Source organism: Oncorhynchus keta, chromosome 5 (assembly GCF_023373465.1).
Source record: "Oncorhynchus keta strain PuntledgeMale-10-30-2019 chromosome 5, Oket_V2, whole genome shotgun sequence".
Classification (NCBI taxonomy): Eukaryota; Metazoa; Chordata; class Actinopteri; order Salmoniformes; family Salmonidae; genus Oncorhynchus; species Oncorhynchus keta.
In genome coordinates this window covers 8,394,754-8,412,962 of record NC_068425.1, presented here as the reverse complement: position 1 = coordinate 8,412,962, position 18,209 = coordinate 8,394,754, and the positions used below count along the sequence as shown (strand labels likewise).

The window sequence follows — 18,209 nt, the reverse complement described above, 5'->3', positions numbered from 1 at the left end:
TCGTTATAAATAACAATGTTCGTCAGTCCTAGTAGTTTTTAATTAATCCATCATGAGATCACGGGTTGCCTATCGACCATCTTTACATATCGATGTTTGATTGCTTAACACAGGTGCTGGTAGGGCCTACTGTAGGCCATATGTACAGTAGACTATACAGTGTGTGGTTCTTCATACTTTTTCATTGATGTTTAAGTGTGAGACAACACTGCCCAACAGGTTAAACATGACTAAAACACCCTTTCCATTCAGAATGCAGTTTATTAGCTATTGGGCCTTTGTTCAAATAAATAGCATGTCCATGTAATATACTGCATGCATGCCAAGTAGGCAGAGTGGAAACCAAGGAAAATAATTTATTAATATTCTCTTATCAGCATGTTAATTTCATCACAGGCTTTTTCAGGCTGAAGTAATAACCAATCAACTTCTCTGTCTCCCAGATTCCAGAGGGATCGTGAATAAGGCGGACTCATCATTGAGGACCCCATCCTTGCATCTTTCATGGCAGAGGGGCAGAGGGACACACCAGAACAATACATCTAACGGCTGTGGACTAATAGAGAGAATGGAACAATGATGAAGAGGAAGATTTTTGGATGACATTGAAAGTGCCCTTGATAGAATTGTGGGTTGAATTGAAACCATGTCTATTGTGGTCTGATATATCAACATGTTGGAAGAGAGACTCTGTACAGGGTGTCATTGTTAAGCCAGATTTTGACCATATTAATTGGATTAATATGCTAATTGCAAGCAGACCATCCATATCATCAGTGTTTGGGCCAAAAGTGTGTAAGCTAGTCAATTTGGTTGTGCATCAGCAGTTGTTCTCTTTTGTCAGTTACTGACAGTCACTCAATTAGCGGTCAGCTTACACATTTTAGATTGATAAATTAGTCTAGCCAGTTATCTAAACTTGTAGTAATCATATCTGAGTACCAACCGGAAATGCAGGGCACGTGCCCAAGGGCCCTTACCCCCAGGGGGCCCCATTGATTTTGTTAGTCACTCTCACTCATGGCATAAGTCATGGCAAAATGTATAGAATTGCAGGAAATTAGCTGTAAAACTGCAACATTTTCTCTACGCTCTGTGGCAAAAGGTGTAGAATTGCAGGAAATTAACTTTAAACATACATTTTGTTCTCGGCTGTCATAAAAAATGACCCCCCCCCCAACCAAATATAGCGTAGGGCCCCCAAAAGGCTACCCTGGATGGAGTAGACAAACATATTCTGTGACGAGTTTGCTTTTCACATTTGTTCTTGTGTAAAACAATGTTTGGTTGTTATCTCCATGGACAGTCTGTATACTGTGTCCATCATAGGCCCCATTATAGACAGATGCTGCAGTGAAACTTAAATGTCTATATCAGGGCATTTGTGATTAAAGCTAGTATCCTTAGTTGCTACATCCATTTTTTGGACTTATAAATTGAGGATATATACCCATTGATTCTTGAAGAATATAACTTAAATACCTCATGAGCTTTGTTCAACGGTTGTATCCCACCAGAACCCAAAATATAAGCTTGTTTTAGTCCAACGTTTGTGAACAATATAAATGTAAATAAACACTGTATAGCTTTAAAACATGGTTACAACAATCATTTTGACATTATGGATGGTCAGTCCTTGGATCCATAGCTCTGTCTATGAATTTGATAGTGGTTACATTTCCCCAGGCACATCCCTGAGGGTTTTTGTGTGTGACTAAAACAGAGGCGGGTAACAGCTTTTTAATTGTTTAAGTTAAGGATTATAACTTTAAATGGTGACAAATGTATCAGTAATGTCACAATAAAAAGACAGAGTAGATTCTCACTGCCTTGTTGTTTAGGGGCAGACACCAGTATTCTCCACTGCAGACCTTGGCAGACATAAATAAGCTTTTAGTTAATGTTCTTACAGGTGATGTTCTGGTGTCTCTATGGCAATTCAGAAAGCTGATTGAGAACCGTATTACTGATGAATGTGTTACATTTTTTTATGACCTGTTTTTCTGCTTGCATTTTTGTATTTATATTGATTTGTGTATTTCCTGTAATTTATGTCATTCAGGGCTCATCTGTAAAAGAGACATTGGTCTCAGTTTGACTCCTTGATACGATTAAGGTTGAATAAAAATACAAATAAATACAGGAGTCAAAGTTAGGCAACACTGTCACCTTCTGGTCATAGGATTGTATTGCACACCGAAGGCAGACGTTTTCTCCAACTGTCACGTCTCTCATTCAGTTTGCTTGGCGAACAGTATTTCAACTCAAAGTATTAATTCGAAGGCATAGCTCTTTGCTCTTTGTCCATATATTCGTGGGATAAATAAGATGGCTTCAGCGAAATCTAAAATACAGAGCCATTTTGAAATACAATACTTTTAGATTGAGAGCATCCCGTTTTGATGGTGCTTATAGATAGATGTCTTCAATGCAAATGTTATAGAATTAATCCATTGACTTTTGAAAGGATAACTCATCATGCAATACAAATGATTTAAAGTATGCTGTTCTGAAATCTACTTATAAAGATGCAAGTAAAAGAAACAAAAGCAGTCTTATAACACCCCATTACCTAGAAGCAAGCTACTTGATAACAAATAAATAACAATAACAAATAACAATCAATTTACCCCGCCTTCTTCTCTCGCCTCTCCTCGTTTTCGAGTTATGACAATAGTAATTATGATAATAATAGAAAATAATAATGACGATAACAACAATAAATATGCTTCTTAAAAAAACAGTCAACAATACTACTACTAACAACAACAATGCTATTATTGTTGTTTTTAAATTGTAATATTTATCACAACAATACAAGTGATAACATGCAGGATATTGAAGTATCTCGGTCCTTACACAATGTTGATACTTTGTTTAAGTTCTGTTTGAAAATTATGAAATACATAGCACTATAGTATATAATATAATGTTCATAATGTGTGAAACACTCTGCATTAAGCACAAGGCAATCTATTCCGTGTTGTTTAGTTTCCCCCTCCTAGTTCAGCTTTGTAAATATAAAATGAGGATTTCATATTGAACGACTGCTCGGCTCTTCCATTCATGCGTTAGATGCCAAAATGGTCATCTGCCAGATAAGACTTGTTAAAGTTCAAATGTGCCATTCCATTTCTAGTTTACGGCACAGGAAACGTATAATTGATAGCAGAACTTGCATGTGGGTTTGTCCATGTCCGTATGTCCCAAAGTTAACCACTTACTGTCGTTCCCACTGGACACAGACGTCAGTTTAACGTGTAATTTTCATTTACATTTGGTTTAGTTGTCAACTAACTTGAATTTAACGTGAAATCAACAAAACATGTCACCATGTCATTCAATTTAGGTTCAAAGTTGGGTGAAAGAAATATTACGTTTCCTTACATTGACGATTTTTTGCAAATCCAATCAGTTTTCCACGTTGATTCAACATCATCACATAGTTGGGTTTTTTTTAATGACGTGAAACAACTTTGATTCTACCAGTTTTTGCCTAGTGGGTTATTTCTCTTGTATTTTGCACGGAGCATGCTAGATCTATTTCTAGATAATATTTCAAAAGTGTGCACCGCTGAAGATTCTTACGGTATTGAAGGTAAACTATCAGTTCTAATAGCCATTTTTGTGTATCTATTGCGTGAGTAGTCGAAACGACGGTAAACAGAGGAGATTCCGAATTCGCCATGGGCCTAGACTACTATGCTATATGAATTGTTTCAATCCTTGACCTACGAATAGGCTACTGACTTCGTCTATATCAGACAAACAGGTATACCAATACCCGTGTTGGTAATTTGGCAAAGGTCCCATGCTGGAACATATTGACTCGTGTTCTTTTGAGGAAGCAGTGAGTAGCACATAGCCTATGAATAGCGATTTCCAGTAATGTAGCCCATGCACTCAACTCTTTAGTGCACGCGCTCGACCTTCCAACCTCAAGGTTAGACTTTTGCATTGTGCTGATTATAAGATATGCAAATCAGCTCGTTATAATATGGTTTAATTCTACTAATGCACTATTTTACTATTCTCAGCAAGCAATGCACTCACAGTTCTATTTTCATAAAAACCAGTCTTTTTATTTTATATAGATAACGACTCATGCATGCATGGACAGCCCGGTGGGTTTGTCTTTAAAAAAGCCCAGCATTCCAGCTTTGAGAGGAAATATCTGCATAAGATCGATTCCATTACCTTCCAGAGCAGCGGCATAGTATTTAGAGCCTTTATCAGCTGTAAAACTTTATAGCAATCTGGGGGCTCCGTAGTCATGGATACAGTTATACGAGTTTGGCTGTGGTTAGTGTCACCATTTGGAGAGCAATTCTTTGTGATTATGAAGAAGGAATGTTCGGAATATATAAATTGTCGTTCCTTCGTTGCACAAAAAAAAGTTGGGTCTAAAATTGTACTTTGCATATAAGATGGTATCCTATCTGGGCTCCTAGGACATGGCCATCATTCCAAGTTCCCCCACAAATGTTTAATTGCTTTAGTGCAGCCCGCCAGAGAAAAAGTAAACAGCCGCATGAGACTGGGGTTGTCAACGTCAAAACTGCAGTTTCTGGAATACAAACGAGGCCAAGGGCCCGCCGGAAACGATTGGATTCGTTTTTGCAAAGGAAGATACGAATTCGTTTGGTTTTGGATCAAGAGGCATACAGCTTTAATCCAATGATGTTTACGTCAATACGTGAATATCCTCGAAGTGTGGTAAGCTTTGGTCACTTTTTTTGAGTGTAGTTTTACTGTAGGCTAATACGTCTTCCCATAGCTTATTCTTGTTATTATTTACCATCCCATGGGGCTTTACAGGAACATATGGGAACAGTTCATCCCACGAGGCTACGTGTGCAATCCAAGTTAAAGCTACATTGAATGATGTAGCGTAGGCCTACTGTAGCATAGGTAAATTATATATAATATAAACAATTTAAATATAGGTGATGCTTGTATAGACATACCTATGTTAATGACAAATGTGCAGGCCTATGCAGTACTAACGCCGAAGCAGTAACAATTGTCCGTTTTTTCTCAGTTTTAACGTTGTTTTTCTTCTAATGTAGGCTATATTTTCCTCAGACACGGTGCTTATGTATTCTTCTGTCGAAGTCTGACCTTAACATGTGTAGGCTAATAGACTTTATCATGAAATATTAATATCAGTTTGTAATAGTGCTTTTGTTGACCAATGTGCTTTTTAGCAAAACGATTACCTGCAACGATACTATCATTTCTATCGGATGGACAGTCGCAAGGGCCTATTGTTTTGCGAGAAAGAAAATGTTTTGTTACTCGATTGGAATGTTGGCAATTTATGTTTATTAGCTATGTGTTTCATATGTACGAAATATGGTTATAGCATACGGACCTTTTAGTTTTGATCAGTTGGCTAGTCTATAATTTAGTGACATGTAAGAATTAGGCTACATATTTATGTATTAGTTGCACGCAGTCTTTGTTGTCTGTCCAAAGCCAAAATGGTGTATTAGTTAGCCTGTGAATGCAGTGCATCAAGAAAGGTGTATAAACCTCTAGGCCCTACAAATTCACAATGTTATATCTGTACCCACTATTCAACGTGTCATGAGCCCTTCGATTGATTCAACTGTACAGTGACATCTGGAGGCCACAAAGGATGTTGACTCGGGGAGATTTCCAAAACGTTCAAATGTCCCTTTGTTTTAGTAAACCTCGTTTTTAACTATAACCTTTACTTGCATTCAGCAGTATCTGTATTCTCTGTCAATTTTCAACATGAACATTGTCCCTTAACTTTTTTTTTCTTCATCAAACCTTTCACATCAATGCTGTAGACTTCTCCATTGATTGGGCCTTGTTGAAATGAGCACTAGGCCTGCCTATTTAAGATACATATTTTGCGCATACTTGGCACTAAAGAGCACATATAATTTTATCGTTGAGACATACAGGTGTTTTCATTTGTTTCTAAATTCAGAATTTACGCACGTGTTTCGAAATGAAACCCTCCATTTGTCTTGTACACTGCTGCTACTCGCTGTTTATTATCGATGCATAGTCACTTCACCCCTACCTACATGTACAAATTACCTCAACTAATCTGTACCCCAGTATATAGCCTCTTTATTGTTATGTTATTGTGGTACTTTTTATTATTATTGTTCTTTTATGTTTTACTTGAGTTTATTTGGTAAATATTTTATTCAACTCTTCTTGAACTGCACTGTTGGTTAAGGGCATGTAAGTAAGTATTTCACGGTAAGGTGTACACTTGTATTCGGCGCATGTGACAAATCATGTTGGATTTGATTTAGATTTTTTTAAACATACCAGCTATGCCAGCTGTTTTCTTTGCGCAATATTGCCTAATCCAGTAAAATGTTGCTGCTTAAAAAAGTACAATACTTTTACAATTTGAGGCTTAGTTGTAACCCAGACTATGGGTCATGACATTTAATTTCGTGTAATTTCAAACATGTAATACTAGATAGCCTATATCGAAAATTCTGCAGTTCGTTTTTACTTCAGCTCGTTCGTGTGCCCAGAAAAGGCATTAAATTATTGTTTTCATGCCATATTAAAGTGTCTATAGGTGTGACTGAAATAGTACTTTACATAAATGACAACAATTGTAGATTAGCGATGTGTTGCTAAAAAGGTAAGAACATTATAACTATTGTTGTTAATGCTATAGGCTTTAGTTGTTACTATTGTTATCATTATTGTATTATTACTAAACAATACAGCGTTTAAAAATACATTTACAAGATGAATCCTTATATATTTTATCCATTGTTGGAAAAATTCAAGATTGTCTGTAAAGCTGGAGGGTTTATGTACAAACAATAAAACACCGTTTACAGAATATAAATCATCAACAGCAATGACTCATTAGGTTATAAGGAGCCATGGCTAAGACACTGTATATAACCTGTACTAAAACACAAATAAGTGTGTGATTGTACAAAGTAATCATCCATTTAAAATAAGATATGTGGGCATAATGTCTGCATAATGATGTAAGTGATAGGCTATTGCTAGGCGTGCATTTGAGCTAATAACTCTTGCGATGTATATGACATTGCTGCACATTTCGTCGAATTTATAGGCATAAATCTGACTGATAAATTGTTAAAATTGCCATTTTAACAAAGGATTGTAGCCGAAGCGAAATGATGCTTAATTTTGACAACAGGTTTGAAAGCTTTAATCCTATAAAATCATACACTTTAAGAACGGATATGAATATGCTCATACAGCTTGGAATAGATGCAAGCCAGGCGTAAATATATTATTAAACCGAGTGAGTGAATTACACACTGTGTCCAAAATATAATTGAATGCAGATATTCCATCTAGCAGTGAACAACATGTCCATCTCTGCCATTTTGAAAGCCATTTTGAAAACAACTCTGCTACTTCCATTGACACATTGGCAATATGCATTTAATTAAATTAAAGATAAGCTATGGCTCTATGAGAATGGATAAGAAATCTGCAACCTATTACAGAAATCAATTAAACAGGAAGTTCTGGCAATAGCAGATATAGGCGCTTGAATTAACCAGCACCGCAAGGGGAGGAGCCTGCCCGTGAACCCCAGACGCTATTGGGTCCCTTGCAGGAAGCTGCTCGCCAGACTCTTTTTGCGAAAATATGTCCTAGCAATGTCATGCTCTGAGAGATTCGTTTTCACGGCGTCCTTGGTTAACTCTTTCGTGGACTGTCGTCCAAAGGAGCCCCCCTCTGTCGCCCACCCTGACCCGGACCGCAGAGTCCAACATAACTGGGGTTCCGTGCCAAATACGGCCATACCCGGGACAATGAACCAGCACCAGCCGTTGCAGCCGCAAGAAGCTATGGCTCAGCCTCGATACCAATACCACCAGGGAATACTGAACTGGGACGAGCCACACTTGAGCCCGGTCCGCGTACCGCAGGTCAGTGCTTGCCCTTACAGCGCGTCAAACAGAAAAGACGACTCCTCCTATTTGCTGCTGGAACCGGACAACCACTCAAAACCGTCACCGGACGTGTCTGCCTTCACCAGACTAATGTCAGAGATGGGCTCCATGACGGGTGGTTCTGGTCCAATTCAGGGCTACTTCCGCCCGGAGCAGTCATACTCCGGGTTCAAAGTCCAGGAGTACAACAACAGCGTGCACGGCTTGCACACGACCAATCCACCGCGCACTCCCCACTCAGTCTCGAGCCATTTGTACCACTTGAGCTTCCCGGTGCTGCCATATCCAGACACTGACATCAAGCGCGTTATTGATGACTTAGCGTTGGGCAGCAGTGAGTGTCCAGCCCAGAGAAGCGATAGCAGCAGCATCACCCTGGCCAGCAGTCAGACCAACACGGAAGACTTAGTCATAGGTTTACGGCGAGACAAGCCCCCATCAGACTTACCCAAGGGCGATAAAGGTCCCAGACAGGAGTCGCAAGGTGGGTAAATGGAATGAAAAGTTTTTTTAAAAAGCTCTGAAAAGATAGAACGCGACCATGGCAATAGCCACAGGAAAACATTATCCGGTCAATCGAGACGAAAGGTGTTTTTTTTTACTAAGGCTGTTAAAGGGAAGAGAGAGGAGAGGACAAAGGGAGCCATTGCTCAAAATTAATTTATTGCACGGAACTACCCTGCCAGGCTAAATTGCACTCGATTTTACTGTGCGCTCCTTTGAACATCAAAACAGCGGATGTCTCCTTTGTGTTTAGGGACAGTTAGCTAGGTGTAGCCTACAGTTGACTGAGGGCCCAGGTTTATGTGAGGGTAGGCTATAATCGACTGACTCAGTCTCATAAAATATAGGCTAAAGCTAATGCTAGCTTCTATTTGCCTGTTGCAATGCTAGATGCTATAGCTAACATGTATATAGTTTCGTAAAATGAGCACTGAGAGGTGCCGTAAAATATCCAATTTAGAAACGGAGTCATATAACGCGGACGTTAACCAATGAACCAACTATTTACATATTTCAACTCAGGTTGTAAAGTCATCACACATGACAATATTTGCCATTGAGTGTTCAAAAATTACGTAATTTTGTTCAAAATAATACTTTTCTTTCCAACTATAACATGTTTGTCAATAGTAAATGTCGAAATAAGTTGTCCAACGGCATTTGGCATATTAAAAATAAATAGTCATTATATGCCTAGTGAAACTGTTTAATGGGTCAACAACAACCCATTTCTACTTAAAATGTTCAATTAATTTGTACATTTCTGTGTGAAATCGTCTGATTTCTATATCCTACTCAGATTAGAGCTTTGTCATATAATGATTTGTTCAGTAGGCTCGCATCATTTAGCCTAACAATAGCCTATGCCTCGCTGTAAGGCTACACGCCATTCACATCATCTGCTACATTCAGATAGACTAGTACTTAGCTTTTTGTCCATTTACAAATTAAACATAGGAAAATATTGAGATGTGTAATAGATTTGATGCAAACATGGGTCTAGCATCGTTTTTTTGTTTTACGTATGGGTTGCTAGGCAAATTGAATTTACTCCAGTAGGCACAGCAGTCGTTAAATTCAGTACCATACTTGTAAGACCTATGCCTCTCCTATGCATGTCTAGTCCTACATAATTTCCATTTGTCCTTTTGATAATAGTTTGTTCTTTTGACAGTACCCAGTTCACGCATTCTACCCAAGTAGAATGTAATTAGTTGATAACGTGATAACAAACCCTACATTTCAGAGAACTGCCAGAGAACTAGCAATCAGTGAATTAGAGGAGAAAATAGAACACAAAACAATTGTACTACCTCTCTCGCACACACACACATAAGGGGGAGAGAGGCATGCCATGTGACATTATATCCCGTAATAAACTGAAATTCTCAGCCAGGTAATGCCCGCGGAAGCATTATAGAAATGTGCATATCCTGGAACAAAGAATTTGCGTTCTGCCAGTCTACCACTAAAGACTTGTTTTGTCTTGTTTTGACAGAGGATGCAACATTCGAAAATGATGCAACCTGTGGATGGCTGTGGGCGAAGGCGGGGAGGAAGAAGCGCTGTCCTTACACCAAATACCAAACACTGGAGCTGGAAAAGGAGTTCCTCTTCAACATGTATCTGACTCGCGATCGCCGCCTGGAGATCGCTCGCAGTGTCAACCTCACTGACCGTCAAGTCAAAATCTGGTTCCAGAACCGCCGCATGAAGATGAAGAAGATGACACGGGAACACAGAACCAGGGACTCGGTCACACATTTCCCAATCTGATTCCTCACAAACATGGTGTGCAGAGACAGGCTTACATGGACGTGACACGAGATGACGCAACGTCAATAATAGGATGGACCATATACTGAAGGATGTGGTAGAGGCCCTGATCTGATCTGGATGAAAGTACTATGTCCTATACACTTTGCATGAGGATGTGGTGGCTGTTACCGGTTACACTTGCGTTTTTCCATGATGGAGACATATCGGCGAAGCTTTTTCTTTCTCCATACCCCTGTCCCGCAACACCCTTCATAAAAGCACTTTATTTGATTATTTGTAGTTGTTTGTTGATAGCTCAATAGAATGATTGCAACGTTGGTTAATTTGTATTTTTGCCAGACATAGGCTACTGTCTTGAATCGAAGACTATTGTTTACAGTTCATGCTAGGCTATGGGAAGCCAATTTGAAAGGATCACTTTATTTAGAACGCGAGCACTATTTTATTTATTTGCGGACGCAATTGTTATTGTAAGCTTTGAAAAATGTGCACCAGTAAGCACAATATTTTGAACTTCAATTTTGTAAAATAGGAAGGATTTAAAACATTATATCTTGTTTATACGGAGTCCTTTTTCAGATAGCTTGACTTGAAACAAAGAGTGTGTTGATTACAATAATGCATGATTGGATGTATAAAAATAAAAAAAATGTTTTCTAAATGAGAGCATTTGAATTAAAGGTTACTCTTTCCGTGAAATAGGGAAACGTTTTCTTACGCACATGAGCCCTTGACGTTCCAAAAGGCAAGCCTGGGATAGAATATATATTTTTGTCTTGTATTATCAACGTTTGTTTTTATATAGTTTCGCCTATCACTTCTGCTTGAATAAATATTCCCCAGTTCCCATATGTCTTAGTTTGCAACTTCGATATGTGTAGATAGATTGGGAAAAATATACAGCTGCTGAAATAAATATTTTCCCCACCATTACATTTAGTGTAATTGTTGGGTACATCCCATTGCAATAATTACTAGTTCTAGACACCTATTACCACCCTTAGCCCATCCCTCTTCCTAGTAGCCTTCTCCTACCAGGTCATATGAGCTCGAGTAATGTAATGACGATTGTAATTGCTGTAACTATTATTATTACGCTAGTATTTGTGGTTTGCAGTAGCCTAGTTGTATGGTGTAATGTTCTTATCCTAACAAGCAATGTCAATGCATATATTTGGTTTATGCAAGGTCTAATTGAAAACAATTTAATCTGATTTAGGAGTGATTCATTGTAAAACAAATATTTAAAAAAGAATAATGTATATAATATACTTTTGTGAGTTTAGCCTACATTTATCTTGTGGATTTAACTTTATTTCCCCCTTTTTCACTAGCTGGGTTCAGTGGCCACCATTTACTGTGGCCAACCTTCTGAATTCAAAATACATGATTTTTTCCCCCTCTTTTAAGAAAATCAGAAGCCAAGTTGCAGATGCCAGAGTTTCCGCTGCTGATTGGGTTGTCAGCCAACGCACAGGCCAGTCTTTCACGCCCCCTTGGGAACAGCGTTGACCTACAAGCATACCACATAGAATGTCCTCTTATTTTTGTCTTCCAGATTGTTAGAGATGGGTCGAGCTGGAATTATGACCTGGTCTGTGGCATTTATAGGCTAGAAATAAGAAGCAACGTATAGCCTTATGCCAGATCATCATGATAACCATTGCACGTAGTAAAAAAACGAATAACGTACGTGTATTTAGTGTTTACATAAGATTATTTAATCCCTATTGATTCCGTTTTTATCTAGATGTATGTATTCATTCGACGTCATTGACGTGATCCATGGTTTCATTCTGCATACACTTTCTATAATATTGTTTGAATATGAATATTTGATGGACAACACATGCCGCAACTTCCCTACAGTGGACACTGGATATGCAGCTATTGGCCTTTTATCTCAAAAGGAGACTGTGCAGCGTCTCCTGCTAGTATCGCCATGTTGAAGAGCGCACGATTTTAGTGACGCTGTCTGCGGTCTCCAGATTTTTATCAGGGGCAATTGACAGGGCATTTATTGTAGACTCAGGAAGTCAGGGTAGCAGATGTGTCCCAGGGATTATAGTACTGTACTTTTCACTACAATATTATTGCCTGGTATTGTGGCTAACAAAGACGTCCTAACGTGCGTTATAGGCCTTTTTGTGCATGATTGAAACGGCATGGGCATGCTACTTCCGCTCCTATTCTTTATTCCCACTGTATTGCAGTTTGTATCTATCCTATGGGAACTTGTCCAGTGGCTCAACCAGGTTCTCTGAAGGTCTTTGAAGAGAATATGTGAGACAAGCTGTTGTGTGATTTAGGTAGTTTCAAGTTGTTGGGCTGGACGCGTATCACAGGAACCTGAAACTACCTGAATTACTCCAGTACTGCACATCAACGCTCTTGCGTAATGGACGAATGCAACAACAACGAAAATACGCCGTTTCCACATGTCTGCGCACTACCCTACATTTTGTAATTGCACCAAAAAAATTGCATTCAATATTATCTAAAAGAGTTGTTATTGTTGACATGTATTCCGTCCCAAGAGTCAATTTATTGCACATGGGCGTGTGGAGAGTTAAATTGCTAATTTAGGCCTCCCCCAAAATGCCTGCGTACACTTGGGTGTGATGAACGCTTCTTCTAAAATAATAAATTTTATGAAGTACAGCAGGCCCAGACGCTGTAAACCATTTCCATTAAAGACACCAGCACCAGGCTCTACCTCATGTTCACCCCAGCTTGTTTATACTTTGCGTCAGGGGCAAGGCTTTCATATAATTTGCAGGCCATTTAATAGCACATTAACATTTATCGTCTACAATACATTTTCTAACTTCTATCTTGTTTTAACTTTGTAATACAAGACAAATATCATTCACCATTTTTAAAAATTATTTTCTGCATTGTGAACACAAACTTCTCAATAAAGCAACAAAAACAAACTCAGAAGCCACATATGCTTTTGATAAATGCGTTTATTTCTTACAGATACATGTTACAGCATTACTATTGATGGTCTATATACAGTGCCTTCAGGAAGTATTCATACTCTTGACATACGACATTTTGTTGTCTTACAGCCTGAATTCAAAATGGATTAAACGTTTTTTTTTCTCCCATCTACACACAATACCCATAAAGACAAAGTAAAAACATATATTCTCACAATTGTTGCAGATTTATTACATTTTAAATAGAGAAATATCTCATTTACATAAGTATTCACACCCCTGAGTCAATACATGTTAGAATCCCTCTTGGCAGCGAATACAGCTGTGAGTCTTTCTTGGTATGTCTCTAAGAGCTTTGCACACCTGGATTGTACAATATTTGCATATTATTCTTGAAAAAATTCTTCAAGCTATATCAAGTTGGTTGTTGATCATTGCTAGACAACCATTTTCAAGTCTTGCTATAGATTTTTTTTAAGCCAATTTAAGTCAAAACTGTAATAAGGCCACTCAGGAACATTCAGTGTTGTCTTGGTAACCATCTCCAGTGTATATTTGACCTTGTGTTCTATGTTATTGTCCTACTGAAAGGTGAATTTGTCTCGCAGTGTCTGTTGGAAAGCAGACAGCCCCAGGTTTTTCTCTAGACATTTTCCTGTGCTTAGCTCTATTCTGTTTCTTTATATTCTAAAAAAAACTCCATAGTCTTTGCAGATGACAAGCGTACCCATAACATGATGCAGCCACCACTGTGCTAGAAAATATGAAGAGTGGTACTCAGGACATAAAGTACATTTCTTTGACACATTCGTTGTAGTTTTACTTTAGTGCCTTATTGCAAACAGGATGCATATTTTGGAATATTTGTATTCTATAGAGGCTTCTTTTTCAATCTGTCATTTAGGTTAGTATTGTAGTGTAACTGCAATGTTGATCCATCCTTAGTTATTTTCTATCTCTGAGTGGTTTCCTTCCTCTCCAGCAACTGAGTTATGAAAAGACGAATGTATCTTTGTAGTGCCTGGATGTATTGATACACCATCCAAAGTGCAATTAATAATATTCAATGTATTTTATATTTATTTTTACCCATCTAACAAGTTGCCCTTCTTTGCGAGCCAACGGAAAACCACCCTGGTCTTTGTGGTTGAATCTGAGGGACCTTACAGATAATTATTTGTGTTGGGTAAAGAGATGAGGTAGTCGTTCAAAAATGTTTAAGCACTATTATTGCACACAGTGAGTCCATGCAACTTAACATGTGACTGGTTAAGCAAATGTTTACTCCTGAACTTATTTAGGCTTGTCATAACAATGGGGTTTTCATTTTTAATTAATTTGTAAATGTTTCTAAAAACATACTTCCACTTTGACATTATAGACTATTGTGTAGGCAGGTGACACAAAATCTCAATTTAACCATTTTAAATTCAGGCTGTAACACAATAAAATGTGGAAAAAGTAACGGGGTGTAAATACTTTTTGAAGGCACTTTCCGAAGGTACATCTTCATCTATAACCCAAGAGTTACCATGAATGTTACCACAGGAATGTCTCTGTTGGGGATATGACTGTCACACGTGAATGGCTGATACACTTTCTCTTGTTTGTTTTGATGATTTCATGGGAAAGAGTATAGACTTTTTGGACTGGTACAAAGAGCGAGGCCCTCGGGGGTGTGTGTGTGAGTTCTGTGTTGTGTGTGTGTTTGAGAGAGAGAGAGAGATCTGTCATCGTGAAACCTAACAACGTCATTAACTTGGTCTGAAGGCGGATTCTTACACGTTCAATGGCAATGAATTTAAAACAGGTTAGGCCCTATCTGCCTTTGCATTCTGCATTTCAGTTGGCATTGAAGCCTATTATCTACTTCCCCAGAGTTAGATGAACTCATGGATACTATTTGTATGTCTCTGCATACATTATGAAGGAAGTTAGAGGTAGTTTCGCGAGCCAATGCTAACTAGCGCTAGCACAATGACTGAAAGTCTATCGAGTAGCATGCTAGGAGTTACTATAGAGTTCCAGTCATTGTGCTAATGCTAGTTACCAATTGCACTAACACGAGTTAGCAAATTCCTTCAAATTGCACGCAGAGACATAAAAATGGTATCCATTAGTTAATCTGCCATTGGGGAAGTAGATAAAGGGTTTCATTGCCAAAATCCTGAAGTATCCCTTTAAGGCTTATCCAGAGGGGGCTCACAGAAAGATGACAGAGTATGTACATGTCAGAACGGTCATTAACAGACATAGTGTGTTTGTATACAGTCATGTCAATCTTTCAAACTTCCACATCTGTAATATTATTTCAGCAAAGTATTCACGAAAACACGACCCTTATTTAGACGCTAGCCGAAAAGGCTAAAGGCATTTGCACTTCAACTACAACTTCATGATACTGCGTTATAATATATATATATATATATATATATATATATATATATATAATTTGTCATTATATTTTATCTGATCAGGATAGATAATGCAGTCCAATATCTTAAAGGCTGGTACTTTACATTCCACAGAAATGTAACGCTGATTTATTGTGTCTAGTTATTGCTCAAACAGTGTTACTGTTTACTGCTTAAGGCTAGTAGCAACACTCCCCGAAAGAACTGCAGACTGCATACTATTTAGCATATAGGCTAATATTAGCTGCATGCTATACTAATGCTGAAGCTTCTACTACTAACCTATATAGGCCTACTGCTGCTACTGCTTGCTTCATATATGGCACCCCGTAAGGTTCTATATAGAATAAAATTGGTTCCATATAGAACCTTGTATGGAATGGAACCCAAGAGTTCTATATGGAACCTTACGGGGGTTCTACATATAAGCTTTAGGGGTGCCATGTATGAAGCAAGCAACCCTTTTTGGTTCTATCCAGAACCTTTTTCTACGAGTGTAGGCTACTCACAAAACGTATTTGATTGTGCGGAAATCCACTTAAGAGACTTTGTGAGTGTCTTTAAACAGTTATAAAGAACTTGAGCATAATCATAAGGTATAATTTAATTTCCACGTCACTAGTGTTGCCCATAGCTTTGTGATAGCTGTTACAACTCCTGCCAATATCAGGTTTCTTATTGAAAAGTGAGGGCCTCTGTAGTAGAAAGAAATATCTGATGATGAATTATAAGTTTGGATAAATATGTTTAATTTGATTGAACCATTTTGCGTTATCAAATCCTTATTATTGTATCTTGTAGGCTTATCTGCTTACCAATGATTACATTTTGTTACGATTTCTGTATTTCTCAATATGCCATGTTAAATTGTATTTGGCAATATGTATTATCAAAATAAATTAAGAATAGTCTGAGTCTAATTTGTGTACATTTTTATGCTCAATGCATTATAGTCTACTACGATAGTATACAACAATTAATGAAACGTTTCTCTTGACATTTTTTAAAAAACATTTCGTGCGGTTTGCAGATAATGTTTTCAATGTTTACTACTCCAATGTATCTAATTAAATTGTTGGCACTTTGCACAGCGGGTATTTGGTGGAGTTCGTTAATTACATGATCACTGCAACATTCAAGCCAGTGGAAGGCAACATGCAATGCTGTTTTTTATTTAACCTTTATTTAACTAGGCAAGTCAGTTAAGAACATATTCTTATTCACAATGGCGGCCTAGGAACAGTGGGGGCAGAACGACAGATTTGTACCTTGTCAGCTCGAGGATTCGTTCTAGCAACCTTTCGGTTACTGGCCCAAAGTTATGTAGTGAAAAACATTCAAATCACATTACATATGAGTCTCATCTACCCAATACCCTTTTCGCATGTTTTCGTGTTTTGCAATTATCCTATATTTTCAACATAACAGCTGTTAGGCTATTTAGTGCTCAATAAATCTGCAGACATGTTCGAGTGCAAACACAAGGCAAAGTTTTATCAGCCGTAGGTATTTCTATATTGCTGTACTTTTTGCGCTTGATAGAAGTTATTCTGAAGCTGAAATGCATTAGTTGCTCGCACCTGAGCCAGTGGAAGGAAGAGAGAGCAGTGAAGGCCGAGGCCAAAGCTTTGACCCGCTTGAATGTGACAAGTCATGCACAATACGTGGAAAGCCGCCAGAAATAAATATGAACTGTCTCCAAAACCGTTAACTTACGAGTCTTCTTTGCTTTCCCCTGTAACAGTAAAATGGTTATCTTCCGCTGGGTTTTAGAATATCCTGGTGTAGTCTCATTAGTCTCATTTCTTCCGTGTTTACTTTCTGTGTCTGAGTGTGAAGTGAGCGTTTTTGTCAGTGGCAGGAATGCTACAGCAGAGTCGTTTACGGTCCCCGCCACAGGCGATATATCAGGTCTATAAAAATCAAAGCTGCCTGATGTAGCATTTTATTATAGTATTAAACGACCAAAAAAGTTCAAGTAGTTTATTCTATAAAGACAGGGGATTGGCACGCAGTAGTGTTTAATGCGCTCGTTAAGAAACATGACTGTTAATCTGCCAATAAAGCATGAACATAGACATTTCCTACACCAGAGGAAACTCAGACGGAAGTTTGAAGAAAACAAACTAATAAAGGTCTAAAACCTGAAGATTTGAAACATAAAACGTGATAGGCAAGAGAGATGCATTTGATTTGATATCCAGAGATGAAAGCGATAGAGAAATAATGGCGCCTTAATAGTATTGTGATGTTACTTTGATTCTGATGCTGTATTGGGCATTCATACACGTAATATATTGGATAAGGCTTATTGTATTCAATGGCCTTGTTCCATAAAACGCATGCATGTATCAGTTTGATTAAGAAAATAATGTGGTCGCTTATTTGTCGTCCATTGTTTCCAATATGCATTTATAATATCCTTGGGATCCATAATTTAACTGGATATTTCTACGACAGCCTATAGATACCCACATATATATGGACGCACTCCAATTTTGCATATTGCATAAACAAGACAATTTATTTAGAGAGGAAAATATGTACAGTGCTAGGAGAGGTGCAGCCCCTTGGCGGATTGATTTACGCCCCATTGACGCTTTATCAGGGTCGTGAAA

At 38.1% G+C, this 18,209-nt stretch overlaps 1 protein-coding gene across 1 annotated transcript; it reads left to right on the top strand.

Annotated features, from left to right (window-relative positions):
- The first annotated feature begins 7,644 nt into the window (after window positions 1-7,644).
- Window positions 7,645-14,659, top strand: LOC118370465 (homeobox protein Hox-B10a-like). The gene is made up of 2 exons (XM_035755472.2): window positions 7,645-8,433; window positions 9,952-14,659. Exons 1-2 carry the CDS (start codon window positions 7,653-7,655, stop codon window positions 10,227-10,229), a joined length of 1,059 nt encoding a protein of 352 aa, XP_035611365.1. The 5' UTR covers window positions 7,645-7,652; the 3' UTR covers window positions 10,230-14,659.
- The last annotated feature ends 3,550 nt before the right edge of the window (window positions 14,660-18,209 follow it).

Coding starts and splice junctions, on each gene's coding strand:
- LOC118370465 (XM_035755472.2), top strand. CDS start 7,653: ATGTCATGCTCTGAGAGATTCGTTTTCACGGCGTCCTTGGTTAACTCT. Junction 8,434..9,951: donor TCCCAGACAGGAGTCGCAAG/GTGGGTAAATGG, acceptor TTGTTTTGACAG/AGGATGCAACATTCGAAAAT.